Source organism: Cynoglossus semilaevis, chromosome 16, assembly GCF_000523025.1.
Source record: "Cynoglossus semilaevis isolate Cse_v1.0 chromosome 16, Cse_v1.0, whole genome shotgun sequence".
NCBI lineage: Eukaryota > Metazoa > Chordata > Actinopteri > Pleuronectiformes > Cynoglossidae > Cynoglossus > Cynoglossus semilaevis.
The window spans coordinates 18,571,062-18,585,722 of NC_024322.1; the positions used below are offsets into that span (position 1 = coordinate 18,571,062).

The 14,661-nt window shown below is 42.5% G+C and overlaps 1 protein-coding gene across 1 annotated transcript; it reads right to left on the bottom strand.

Moving 5' to 3' along the window:
* Positions 1 to 8,848: 8,848 nt before the first annotated feature.
* Positions 8,849 to 14,419, bottom strand: LOC103392500 (basic leucine zipper and W2 domain-containing protein 1-A-like). The gene is made up of 10 exons (XM_017040185.2): positions 14,238 to 14,419; positions 12,928 to 13,022; positions 12,778 to 12,843; positions 12,505 to 12,640; positions 11,985 to 12,094; positions 11,360 to 11,530; positions 10,958 to 11,104; positions 10,155 to 10,293; positions 9,781 to 9,903; positions 8,849 to 9,523 (listed from the first exon to the last, which is right to left on the bottom strand). The coding sequence occupies exons 1-10, from the start codon at positions 14,242 to 14,244 to the stop codon at positions 9,486 to 9,488; spliced, it is 1,032 nt and encodes a 343-aa protein (XP_016895674.2). The 5' UTR covers positions 14,245 to 14,419; the 3' UTR covers positions 8,849 to 9,485.
* Between the last annotated feature and the right edge of the window lie 242 nt (positions 14,420 to 14,661).

Consider the following 14,661-nt stretch of genomic DNA (forward strand, 5'->3'; position numbering starts at 1 on the left):
CCCGTTCCCACTGGTGTCCAACCATGCATTAATAATTGAGCTGTAACTGTGTATCTTTTATTCTGGGAGCAGCAGTGCTACAATAGCTTTTTTTTTTTTTTTTTTTTTTTAATGAGACTGTGAGCTGAGCTGGAGTCCAGATGGATGAAAAGCCAGATTTAATAATAATTGCTGAGGCAGGTACTGATTGGATCTGGGACCAAATCTGGGAAATGGACAGTGAGACCAATAGGAACATCACAGGAAAAACACAGGAACAAGAAGAGAGAAGTATCACGTTGGTGATAAAGGGTTAATACTAGCGATGTCCGATATGAACTTTTTACTGATATATAAATACCAGTTGCGATATCCGCTGATACCGATATAGGCCTGGTAATATTTATCTGTACAAACCACTGTATGAGTATGAGATTAATTAAATCAGCTGCAATGCTGCCACCTAGTGACCTTCATTCAGATATACAGCCGTTTATCCCCAAAACTATTTTGAGGGCACGCATCATTTGGTGAACCATTGCATTATCGGGTTTTCATTATCGGAGGAAAAACCGATAACGATTCTTACAGATATTACCAAATATGGTCAAATCAATATTAGCATAAAATGATATAAAATGAAATAAAAATCTATTTTTTTTTCTAACATTATTAATTGGTGTTTATTTAGGAACCCGGGAGCAGGACGGATTTAACGATTCAGTGGTCCGAATTAGGCCTGCGGGCCACCAGTTGATAATCACTGCTCTGGATTGTCCATGTGTGAATGTGAAGGTAGGACCTCCCCCTCACCCCCACCGGCCCCCCCTGCTGGAGCCATTCACTGAAAAGGATTAAATGGTGAAAATGAATGAAGGCTCTTCAGTCGTAACTAAAGGTCAAACCTTCGTCATCAACTAAAGAACAGATTTTTCTGTGCAGGAGTTTTTACATGACGACACCAACATAACAAACTCCTCAGTCTGTTTTTAGCCCATGGTGCTGTGAACCACACAGAGACAATCTTTGTTTTCAAATCAAACCTGCAGAGAGTAGACTTTCACTCACTGAATAAAACCGTACATAGACTCGTCGGTTCCGCCTTAAGAAAATGTACGGCGTGTTTTATGTGCCATACCAAACCCCCCTCGTAGTAAAATGTTCTAAATGCACGAGACGACCACTCCAGCGCCATTACAGCGCAGCCCCCGGTCCCAGCGGCGTCTTAAACATCCTTCTCTGCCTGGTTGACTGTCGGTCTCATCAGCAGCTGCTCTGAAGGGAGAGATCAATAAAACAGGACGACTCACACCGCCTTCATCTCATCAGTGGCAAAGACAAATGCCCCGTCGTCTGTACCGGGTGCAACAACATCACCTGCAGCACGGAACCCAGCACTACAACCGGATTTTCAACGCAGAGTCCACCAGGTTTCGTTTTGTTTCAAAATGATAGGTTATTATTCTGCCTCATCTGTAAACAGGTGCTGGTCACCACGCCTCGGCGTAATTCTGTTGTCTTTATGAAAAGATTAAAAACAACAACAACAAAAATCCAAACAACGCCACAGTACTAGGAAGGTGTGATGAAATAGTCTGTTAATATATCATCCAAATATATCAGAAATATATATATGCATACATGTTCACATACATAACTATGTACGTATATACAAATATATATGCCAGTATATACATACATGTTTACATATATACCTATGTACGTATATACAAATATATATGCATATGTCTATGTATGCTACATATATAACTATATATGTAAATATGTGTATATATATACATATATGTATACATTTATAAATATATGTAAATATATGTATATATGTGTGTCTATATAGATATATGTACACATTTATAAATATATTTGTGTATATATGTACATATATGTTTATACGTACATACCTTCTAAAGCTGTGGGAGATTCTCAGGGACCATGTGCCGTGTTGTATAAAGACAGGAAGTAGCTCAGTTCAGTCTGTGACCAACTCTTCTTCTCATTCGCTCCATTTAGAACCAGTAATAATCGCTCTCTCCTGTTGGGTTTTACTGACTTAACGACGAGGCTTTAACCAGCTAATGGTGTAAATGGATTCATTTAAAGGAAATGGACACAAAAATAGACAGTAAAACATGATGTAACCACGCAGTGAATCCTGGGTAAAGAAAAAAAAAACCAACATCACTGTACATCACCTGAAACCAGGCTCCTGTGAATATTTACTGGCCAATACGTGTGAAGGAGGATCGTCATGGTAACAACAATGATACCCCTGTGTTTGGATTGAGTTGAAACTCTTCTGACATCGTGTTTCCATCTGGGAATTCCTTCTTTATAGAATTCTGTAGGATTTCCTCGACACCGGGTCACGTCGCGCCTCTCGAAATCCTGTTCCTTTCAAACGTTCTTTCCATTTGAGGAAAAGAAGAAGAAGAGGAAAAAAATGTGTGGGTTAGAATTTTGGTGTTTTGTGTTTGATCAGCCTAAAGACTGCAACAGCTTTTTGATAATTTTTTTTCATTTCCGAGGGTTTGAAAAGTCTGATCAGATCAAACGTACCTCGGCTCAACACATGACAAAGATATAAGGACGAACATCGTCCAAGTCTGAAGACAAGTTTGAATCATTAACATCAGATTTAATATGTGTCAAACCCAAGGCCTGCAGGCCAAATGTGGCCCGTGGGATCAAAGTGTTTATTTGAGTTTTTTTAACCTGTATTGCAGTACTTAGACTGTTAGCCGTCGTGGAATGACTTTTCTGGAATCCTCTATCGAACCCCCATTGTTGTTTGCGATAATTAAATCACCGAAGCCCCATCCAATCAGGACGCAGCCGTCGGCCCACAATTGGACCTAGTCCTTTTGAGCATTGTTGGGAAAATACAGCCAATCTCAGCCGACAATGGGGCAGAGACAGGGTATAAACCCAGGTCAGGTCCACGGGTTATTGTAGGTCTGAGGCACAAAGGCAGCAACATCCACGCTCACATTCACACCAACGCTAATTTAGATTCTCCATTTAACCTGTGAGTGTGGGAGTGCGGCGCGGCGCCTGGAGAAAACCCACTCAGACGCCGCCGCAGCGTCTCGCTGCCAGCCAACTGCCTTCATTTCATTTGGTCTCTTATAGAGTGCAATTTAAAAGCAGCCGACGGAGAGTAGCAACAGCTGGAGAAGTTCTGTAGGGATCAGTTATGCATCGCAGTAGTACCACAGAAATAACTGCAGTACAAACGACCGAGTACACGCGACACTACACGGTCCATCCTGTTTCTTATTATTAAACATTATGGTATTTATGGTTACTTCAATACTTGCTAATGTGTCCATATATTGTATGTATACGTGTGTGTGTGTGTATTTATATATAAATATATTTATTTATTTAAACATGGCTGTGTATAAACGCTTATATACTGTGTGTATATACATATATATGCTTATATACTGTATGTGTGTATACATATGTACGTATATATGTGTTTATATATGTATTTAAATATTTATGTAATCTATACCTATGTGTATAAAGATATATATTTACACATACATATGTACATATATCACTACATATATGTGAATATATTTATACATACATATATGTGAATATATTTATTATTATTATTATTTTCTTTAACCCATTTTTAATATTTACAAACAAAACGGTTGTTTCCCCTCTACGGTGAGACTTCATTTCATTTTGGTGTTGAATAATTGTCTGATGAAAACGCAGTGACTGAATATTAACCGTTGGAGTCCCCGCTCTGCCATTCCTCACTAAAACAAACAGTTTTGTCGAGGCTTTTTCATGTCTTCACAGCCTGTCTAAGTCCCCAGAGCTGCCGCTGCATAAATGGGCAAAAGAAAGCAGAGAATTGCAAGCTGACTGAGCACAGTATACTTCCTCCATCGCAGAGTTACAGTCGCTCTGCCGCACTTCAGGGAGACTCGTTAAAAACATTCCGGAGATGCATACTTTCATTCCACTTGCGAGTTATCGGTGCGGTTTGTCACTGCCAAAGTGCTGTGATGTAGCGTCGGTGTTCCCACGAGGGCTCCGTCAGAGCGCTCACCCGTCCCTTATGCTATATACTTACTGAACAACTCTGGCTAAATGCAGTCACTCCAGCAGCGGCCTGTAAATATCAGTGGGAACTCTTGAGTTTGTGTGGTGAGCTGCAGCCGCCCAGATAGGAATAACATATTCCCAGGTCTTAAAAGCCTCATTTTTGCTCAGATATGGAGCCAGAGACAAGCATGTGCCAGGTAAAGAGTGGCCTCTGAGTCCATCGCTCTTTATCAAACTAGGCCATCCATCCATCCATCCATCCATCCATCCATCCATTTTTCCAGCGTGGTTTATACACACCTATCAGACCTGGGCCACTGAGGAGGGAGAAGGACAAGCCGAGAGAAAGTAATGATGTTTGTGATGAGCCTCACTGTTGACTCAAGTCTAGCTGCTAAATCCCTGGACTCTCACAGCCAGACCATTACACACACTCAATGTGGGCCCCATAAGATGGAAAAGAGGCTTACAGGGAGTGAAGACACTATTTTTTAAGGCGGTGGTGAAAACCAGATCACTGAATCCTGTCTGCAGACCTTGCACATTTCAGCCTTCCAATTACAGCTCCATTCTCCCAGTTCTGTAGCGCTCGCCCTGGGATTGTTGTGGTTTGTTTTTTAACTGGTCGATTGGGCTTGGTGAGGACGACCGTGAGCCGCGCTGTGACAGAATCTCTGTCTGGGTTTTTTAATAGCCTGTCCTTGACCTGTAGGAGGAGCTCAACTTTGACTGCTGCTCATTTCCTTTTAATAACCCATCCTGCCAACAGGGGGAGCCGATCATATGAGGTTTGGTTGAAATAATTCTGGGATGCAACGGTGTAAAATGATTGAGCTGAGGTATTTATTCAGGCAGAAATGTTTCCCAACAAAGACATAAAGAAATAAAGCAGATATTTCCAGTTCCACGAGGCTAACAACAACAACAGGACGTAGAGTTAATGGAGCTGTTACTCAGTTATTACCTGCTACGTACGTTAGCGGTTGCAGGCTAACGCTAAAGCAGCATTTAGCTTTACAGCGGACGTTTAAATAAGTAACGGCTTTGACCTAACAAAAAGCACTTTATTCTGAAAATTGTTGAAGTGTATGACCCAGTGCATTGTGGGAAATGTTTTATAAATACTCATGGAAACAAAAATTTGCACTGATGAACAATGAACTGCATGGGAGGAAATTGAGTTTCTGCAGAGAACTCCAGCACAAACAGGGGAAAAACATGTGAATTAGGAACAAAAAGACCAACCGTCGCGTCACAAACTGCAGCTGGTCGACTCATAATGGAACCATTTGTCTTAATATGTGCCTACAAATAAGAACTCTGAGGGAAAATACAGTGAAGAAAATTAAAAACATTTCAAAGGAGCCACAGTTAACGGGGTAATTAGTTGATATAATCCAGTGTTGCTACGTGAGTCTTTGTTAACTATAACTTCTCTGATTATATTATGACAAAAACACGTCTAAGGATTTACAATGAGACCAAGAAATTCTGAGTTTTAAGAATATGAAGCTCCTTCTCGTCCAGTCTTTAAGGTCATCATCGTCCTCTCCAACAGGTCGTGAATAAAATGAGGACTTTTAATACCAGCAGCTGTGTGCTGCTGGAGACAAAGGACGGCAGCGTCCAGGTTGGGACGGACACCAGCGTCGGCCGAGCGGGGACAGCTGACAGACGACAGCAGCTGCACGGCCTATAAAGCCAACACATTTCTACCCTCTTGGTTTTATACCAGCGCAGCAGCGAGGTGGTGTCATCAAGGTGCTCAGCGGTCCATAATAAGACGACATCAGGGCTGGGAGGCTACACGGTACACGGGGACGCTCGGCAAAAGTTGATCCAAGGACGACTTGGCAGCATTTAGTGAGTCAACATGTTGATCCTCATTTCCATATTTCACCTGAGTGCTGGGAGCAGCAAACAGACGAGGGGGGAGCTGGCCGGCACCGCAGCGCTGCTAAACAAACAGATATCGCTTACAGTTTGCCCCAAAAACAGAGAAGGTGCCATTGTGCTCATTACATCACGGCCCGGTCTGAGAGACGGCACGCTGGCACGGAATCTGGCGTTGAAACGCAGAGTAATTATCGGGAGTCTCGCTCTGTTTTCACAGAGCCCGCTCTCCCTTTGTTTTGTGACAGCATTATTCATAGGAGTTCTGCATTGCAGTCCGAGCCATGTTTACTGACCAAAGCTGCAGTGTGAAATCCAGAATAATTGCACTCCCCTTCTCCCCCGGCATTCCCCCGGAACACCAGGCTGCTCTACGCCGCTCAGGTCTGGACGTCCAACTGTGACACATATTTCCAGAGGTGGTAGAAATTTAAAAGGTTATAAAAAAAATTGAATTAATTGCAACTAGGGATGTCCGATAACATGGGCCTGAAGTTAGCAAAATTATGTAACATCTGTAAGAATCCTTAACGCTTTTCCTCCGCTAATGAAAACACGATTTCACCAAATGATTTTAGGGGGAAAAATGGCTGTATGTGAAAGTGAAAGCCACTAGATGGCGACATTGCAAGTCATTTTATTAATCAATTCAATAATAATTAGCATAGAAAATAATTGAGAAACACTGCTCTAACCCGTCACCTTAGTAAACAGACGGCACTTCTTTAACCACCGCCTCCACGCCACATCGGTGTTGGTTTATATCGGAAGTGGAAATGAAGTGTTTGGACAACATCGACAAAAAATGACTATCGGACATGTGTCGGACACCGCTGTTTGCGAGCCCACCATCGGACCGTGGCGTACTCTGAGACGTACCAGAGGTGGAACATCGCAGGTAAACCACGACGAACAGCAGTTCACGTAATTGCTTAAAAATGACAGATAAGCAAAACAAACAGAAGTGTTAGCTCATTATCCCAGAGCGCTGCCACACTGAGGGCCTGAAGAGAATGACACGCAGGGAGGAGCAGTGTGTGTGTGTGTGTGTGTGTGTGTGTGTGTGTGGAGTCAGGCACCACTGGTAACAGGCAGATAACAGTCCCACCAAGATGGTATTTGCCAGAGCTTTGCACAGGGAGGAACAGCTGGGGTGGGGGGGCTGACTAGACACACACACACACCTCCACACAAACGTGCCAGAGTACACTCTCACATTAATCCCGAGGCGGCGGCGGCGGCGTTTCCCCTGCTGACATGTCACTCTCCCAAACTGTGTCATGTTCTTTGGAGCAACTAAATAAAACCAAAAGGCAAACAAATCCCCCTGAGACTGAGAGGCAGAGAAAATACTGGTGTCTGATACTTTGTAGCTCTGCGCGTGTCTAATACTTTCTAGGCTGGTCTCTTCAAAATGTTGTTTCTCTTTGAGACATGGAAGGCTTTTAGCAGGAGGAGGAAGCGTCTCTTAAGGCCTTACTGCCCTCTGTTGGAGCCCAGTGAAACTGATAATGAGCCGATAATGCTGTGAGAGCCGAGCTGTGATGCAGACTGAGATGGAGGCTGAACGGGACTGAATGATCCGACCGGCTGAAGGAGTCGCTGACGACTGGAGATGAGCACCAAATAAATGAGTTTAAAAAAAGAAGAAGGAAAACTCAAACAGAACAGCTGTCGTGTGTGTAAACTCTGGTGTGAACTTCAACTCCAGCAAACTTTAAAACCAGGAGCGTTTAGAAACCATGTGTCCAAATGAACGGACCTGTGGAACCAGCTCCTGGTTCTCACTTCTGCATGCTTGACTGAGCCGTAATTACCACTTAAAGCAGGACAGAAGTGAAGTGAATGAGATTGTTGTTTGTACCTCAGGTCACGCACGCCAGGCGCCCGTTCCAGATTACTTGATTAGGGAAGACTAAAGGGGGAATCACCCCGTCTGACATTCTTAGGGCGGAAAATACAGGTTTAACTAGAGAGAGATTTATTTTTCAAACTTTTTTTTTTTTAGAGAATTTTAGTAATAGATTACTTAGATGCAAATTGACTTTTACTTTCCAATTATAAATGGTTTTCCAAGTATAAAAATCTGACTTTACCAGATCTGGGCAAACTACGGTCTGTGGACCAGATGCGGCCCACTGGGCTTTCCGATTCGGCCGGCCAAACACTACAAAGAACAGGAAAGATTGACGTCAATGCTTCGGTTTCATTCACTGCAACAAGTCGACTGAAATTTCTGCTGATGCCACTAGATGGAACCATACATCAAATGTGCCAAATTATTGTAAACTGTAACCAGGTAGTTCACACTGCTCCTCTCCTGATGTGCCCCCACAGCAACAGGGTGACCCACACTTTGAAAACCACCTCTTTGAAGTCATTGTATTCATGGCATCTGTTCCTGATTAAACCAAAAGATAAATTATTTATCCTGCCACGAGACCCATGGGCAAAACAAATGACCAATGAAAACCACCCAACATGAAAAGCTAATTTTCAACATAGAAGAATTAGTCCATAAATACTCCATAAACCAACAACAACTCCGACTACCCTCCTCTCTCACCCTCTTCCTCGGTCTCTCCGGATTCCGAGAGATTTCATTTAATTCATGGAAATCCTGAGCTCCTGTCAAAACGTGGACGACTCCCGGGACTTCTGGGAGACTTCAGATATCCGCTCTCACACGGTCAATTCAGAATGAACAATTTAATCCCAGGTGGATGTTTTCAGACTGTGATGGTGAACTGGATTACACGGAGAGAAAACTCCGACATGAAATATCCTCCAGAGATCAAACCAGTGACCTTTTCTGCTGTAAGGCAAGATCCCTACCCACCCATCCAGTGAACACTCCCCCCCTCAAAAAATAAGAGAAACCCAGAAATGAAAACCAGGATTCGTTTATTTTCAAAATCCATATTTTACAGTGATGGAAATAAACCTCCAGGTATGCATGGTTTGGTTAAGCAGCGTGCTCAGAACAATTACAGAGTTTTATGGCTGACTGCCGCCGTCATTGTTTGAAAACGGCTCCATGGCCAACAATGAAGACAGGATCTAAAAAACTGGCAGTATATTCAAAGTTGTCACATATTTGGCAGAGACATAAAACAAGGATACAAAAAGCCTTTAGCCTTTCAGAGGACCAACATATCATGTCTGCGCAGACAGACCTCTGGCAACTTCCATGACTAATACAATAGCTGTGAATTATGCCGTCCATGTAGCTCGTTTTAAAGGGATGCATCTTTACAAAAAAAAATAAAAAAATAAAACTTTTATCAGACGGAAGGGCTTCCTGTTTAGTTAACTGTGGCAAAATGACCGGGGAGTATCGACACCAGCAGAAAATATAGTGAGAATAAACAGTTTCAAAGCCCTTACGTTAGAGCTGAACAGATACAAGGAGGTAGAGAATAGTAAAGAGGAGAAGGAGAAAAAAAAGATTGCTTTTACACATCCTTGTACTGCGTCTAGTGCTGTAAAAATACTAACCGGGGTTCAGTTCTGACTCGTGGTCTTTAGTCTGCCTCCTCCTCCTCCTCCTCAGACTCAGAAGCTGCAAAAGACAGAAAACATCTCTCATCACCCAGAATAAAAATAGTCTCTGGCAAACCAGCGTCATTTCTAATAGGATTTAAACTAAGACGGGACAGAGAGAGAGAGAGAGAGAGAGAGAGAGAGAGAGAGAGGGAGGGAGAGACGGTAAACGAAGAGGATAAATCGATGACATCATTTTTTGTATTTGTCAAAAAAACAAACCAACAACAACAAATCCCAGAGTTGTTCTTTCAACAGAGTTTGTGTCGTGCTTACCTTCCTCTGCGTTCTTGAGCCATTCAACAAACTTTTTCATCTGTTCAAGGAAAACGCTCTTGCCTTTGGTGAGGTGGGCTTCGTTGTACCACTTCAGAATTGGCTCCTCACTCAACACATCCTCTTTAAGAAATAATGAAAAAAGAACAAAAGCTATGAAGCAGATGCCAACAGCACAGGTGCATCCTCAGGTAACAGAAGCAAATGTCCGCAGGCGTTCTGCTGACATTCATCAACCCAAACTTTTTGTCAGTAATCCACGGGCATCTGGATTCATTAGCATACGCCTTTATACTGCAGCCTTCTACGACAACATTATTCACCTCTCTGAAAATGGAGGATGAAAATCTGAAGGTTCTTCAGAAAAACGGTACCTTTGTAGAGCAGTAGAACAATTTTCTGGAAGGCCTTCATGAAGTGGATGTTGTCATAACAGTACTCCTGGATCTTCAGCAGAAGAGTCAGTTCAGAAAGGCCCTGGGAGGTAAAGGTCTTCAACAGTGGGCTGTATTGCTGTGGAAAAAAATAATGAGAGAAAATGAACAAAATCAAAATAAAGACGTCAGAGAACGATCAATAATTCAAACTGCTGCTATGACTGCAGGGGATTTATTTGAATTATTACATTACAGACAAATTCATCTAATTAAACGACCATAGCTAACGTTAGCATCAACAGACCTGGCGCAATGAACGTAGCTGACGTTAGCATCAACAGACCTCGCGCACACACACACACAAACCAGAGCTAACATTAGCTATAACGACCAGATGACCGGGTTCAGACCCTAAAAAGTAAAATAACTGTGATTGTATTCTGAGTTTGTACCAATTTGTGAATGCAGTAAAGATTTAAAAATGCAAATGAATACAGATGAAAAATAAACATTCTGTTCTTCAACTTCAACTGCATCTCTTCATGAATTCATGTCTCAACCTAAATTTAGTAGGAACAAAAACACTTAATAATCCACTAATGAGAATCATTTTTACTCCATTCGACTGGTGTGATTGCTCTGGGTTATAAACCAACACTACTGTCTCGGCGTCATATTTTTCATATATTACGGCATCATTTGAACGTGGCTTCTTAATGATTTCTATTCCCTTTCTAACCGTGTCGGCGTGATTGCTACAGAGTGGAGAAACCTGCCGAACCGTACGACAGAAATGTCACCTTTAAATGTTTGATGGCTTGTTCTGTGACCAGCTCCTCCTTCTTGTTCCACTCCACAGAGCTCATTACACTGGACCAAATTAGTCCAATCATATTCTGCTCCGAGATGTTGTTCTTCTTGGTTTCCTCTAGCATGGAGGCAATAATCTGTGAACGGCGTAAAACAGAGACGTAACATGCGTTAGAAAGACAGGTTAACCAAGGTCAACGTTCACTGAGTTTGACTGTGGATGTCTGAGGCAGAGCAACGCTGCAGGACACAACAACCGACCGCAGTGGATGAAAACTGCTCAGGTCAGAATTTCAGTAACTCGTCACTAATTAATTGCCTTCTCTTTCTTCACCACTGCTCAAGCAAAAAAAGCTCCAATGGTACAGTTAGAAAAAAAAAAGGGGGCTCACATCTTTTAGGGGGTCCCCACGTGACATCTGCTCCTGGAGCTCCTTCTGCAGTTTCTTGCGAGCGCCTATGGACTCCTGGTTTTTGGCAAAGTCTGCCAGCTCCTTGAGCCCGGCGTTGGTGAAGTACTGTGAAAAGTGCTCACAACTGCGCTTGTTGGCAGGGAAGACCTCCTGAAAAGGCAAACGGTCGAATGCTGAAGCAGACATGACAAAACTTGGTCAAGTATCAAAAAAGCACAGAGTACTGATTTGACTGAGTTAGAACAGAAATGGAACGACTTCATCTGGCACTGGTGCTAAAAGATTTATTATTTAAACTGTGAAACAAACGTCATCAACTTAAATGACATCAGTTTGGATCTGGCATCAAATAAATAAAGCCAAACTTGTGAATTTAACTTGACTTTCAAGAAGGGTTGAAGGTGGCACGCTCTAATATGAGTGAAGAGGCAACACTGCATCATAATCCTGTTACGTATCTGGCAGCCATCTTTAGAGAGTTCCCGGCTCCAGGAGTTCATTCGTGTCCTGACCTCAAAAATCTAAACCTGAACTAACCCTTTAGTTGGAATAATATCCCTCCATTTACACCTTGTAGAATCCCAGCAGCAGGTTTTGGCCTCACCATGAGCCGGTTGTCCATGCCAACCTTGCGCAGACTTGTAGCGACAGAGCCGATGTCTTTCTCAGAGAGCCAAGATTTGAAGAGTTTCACGGCGAAGCTCGCTGAAACACCTGAACAAATGGATGAAAGTATGAGTCAGCTGCTGCAGACAGACCTGCCAGGATCAAATCCAGGCCCAAATAATACACAGATAAACAAACACACTCCACAGGATACGTTCACACAGGATTTCTCAGGATCAACGCATAAAAAAACAAACAAATAAAAAAAAAAACAAAAAAAAACAACGGATCAAATATTTCTGCCATAGCAAAAAAATGAATTAAATTCTACATTATGCAAAAATGGAGGGTGGGGGGAGAGGGGGGAGAATTATAGTAAAAATGCAGCCTCTCTTTTCTCATGTCAACAACAGGTGAGTGGACTGAAAATGACAAAAGTCAAAAGTCCACTCAACACCTGTGGTTATTTTTACAATCGTGATGAGACGGAACTGTACGTTAGCTCAGGATCCATGTACCTTCTTTCACCAGGTTCTCATTGAAGAGGCTGCTCAGGATGGAGGCAGAGATGTCGCTGTTGGCCAACAGAATCCCAGTCAGCATGGCCAGCTTGTTCTGCTCAGACTCTGTGAAGCCTTTGAGGAACAGCAGCAGCTGCCAAGAGGGAAAACGGACGTCATTTCAAATCGGCAGGTTTCATGCAGCTTCTCTTTAATGTTTTAATACCATTTAAAAAAAACAACAAAAACACAGGAAGGTAATGTAAAGATGTGCAGAGGCAGAAAACAAACCTTTTTAATCTCCTCCTCAAATCCTTTCTCCAAGTATTTGTAACGCCTGATGAGCTTGTTAAAGACCTGAAAAGACGACCATAATTATGGCTCTGCATTTGTTACAATTTCCTCTTCAACTTGTTTTGCAGCCCAGCCTTAATGACTGACTTTTGCATACGCCTGCATTGTCTCCATGTCCTCTTGTGCTTTGAAGAGACAGAAGTCGGTGCAGGTCATGTCATCCGACAAGGTCCCTCCTGGGGCTGGAAGAAACAGACGTTTGTATTATTATATATATAGATTATTTTGTGTGTTTTAATTGATCAAAGTGTTATATATGTCAGGGCGAAACTCATCAGCCATCTCTGCTGAAGTTGGTTTGATTTGGGAGATTTAATGTTATATAATGATCATAGCTCAACAGTGACATCAGACGTTTTTCAACACAAAACTGACTTCAGAGATCCAAGTTCAAAATTCTTTTTAATTTTTTCAAACTTTTACATAGACTGAACAGTGGATCCTTTAGACATTATTAGTTAAAACTTTCCTTTCTGTTGCTCTACACTCACAAACAAAGGAGAATACATTTCTAAAAGAACTCTCCCAACACCATCAAAGGTAGTTTAATGCAGTCCATGTCGTCCACTCTGTGTGTGTGTGTTGGTAAATATAAATATCTCTGATTAACTCATGAGACGGGGACATAAATAGACAGACAGTAACAGCAGAGGTGAGGAAAACAGGGCAGAAAAACAGAGATAAGTCCGGTCCCAGTTTTACTAGAGCAGTAGCTCAGCTGAAGTTTCCAACCAGACACGTAGCTAACTAAGCTGGTCATAATTAATCATGCATGTGTTTAGGTGTAAACAGACAACGGGCCATTCACAACACCATCTGCCCGACATTTAAAAGGCAGGTGTGCTCGTAAGTTGGTGGATCGTTATTAAAAGTGAAGGCTTCCCCACAGAGACAGCAGGTCCGTTACTGCCCAGCCCTGAAGCTAGCAACGCATCTGTGAGCATATAACTAGCACTAACAGGAACAGTGACATGTAGCTCCCATGACTCCACACTGGGACCTCGCTGGTCAAAGTACAGTTGCTTTACACTGCCTCCAGAGAGCAATGTGCTGCACCAAGCCACAACTCGTCCTAAGACCAACCAGCATGAAGATACTGGTACGGGCGCAGGTTCTCCAGTCTGAAAAACACGTGCACTCAACAAGAAAAAACAACTGCAGTCGGCTCAAACTCTCAGCACACACTCGTGTCGCACTTAGTGCTGCTTTGTACAAAGGCACGACGCGGCTCCTACTGAAGTACTAAAGTCCTACTCTATAGAGGAGACACACCTTAGAACACTCTGCTTTTAACCTGGCCAGTACTGCAGTGACGGTGCACAGCACTGGGATCCTTCAGTGGACGGACATCGTTAAGATAAAACCACAGAGGCAGATAAAAGAGTCCAGACACTTACCCAGCATTCCACCGGCCACCAGGATGTCAAACAGCGTCTCGGCATAACGTCTGTAGTCAAGTTTGCCACCAGAGGCATCAAGGAATTTTGCAACAGCGTCCAAATCTGTGCCACTTTTATTCAAGCCGAGAACAATACTTTCCTGAAACTGGGAAGGGTCAAACCTCTCCTTTTCATCTGTTGAAAGATCATAATGTTGTAATGTGTTCACTGACCTCACACACACAATATAACAGGTAGAATGTCAGATGAAAAAATATATTTACATTATAGTGAGGTCACCTCAAAATATGGTTCTCCAATGTAAGACCCCAAAGAAAAATGATAATTTCACAGCAATTACAAATGATTCTAGTTCAGTATACTTTAATCTGATCTGATGGCCTATCACTTTCTCTTTTAATTATATATATATATATATATA

Coding starts and splice junctions, on each gene's coding strand:
- LOC103392500 (XM_017040185.2), bottom strand. Junction 11,105..11,359: donor GTGGGGACCCCCTAAAAGAT/GTGAGCCCCCTT, acceptor CGCCGTTCACAG/ATTATTGCCTCCATGCTAGA. Junction 10,294..10,957: donor AAGCCATCAAACATTTAAAG/GTGACATTTCTG, acceptor TTTTTTCCACAG/CAATACAGCCCACTGTTGAA.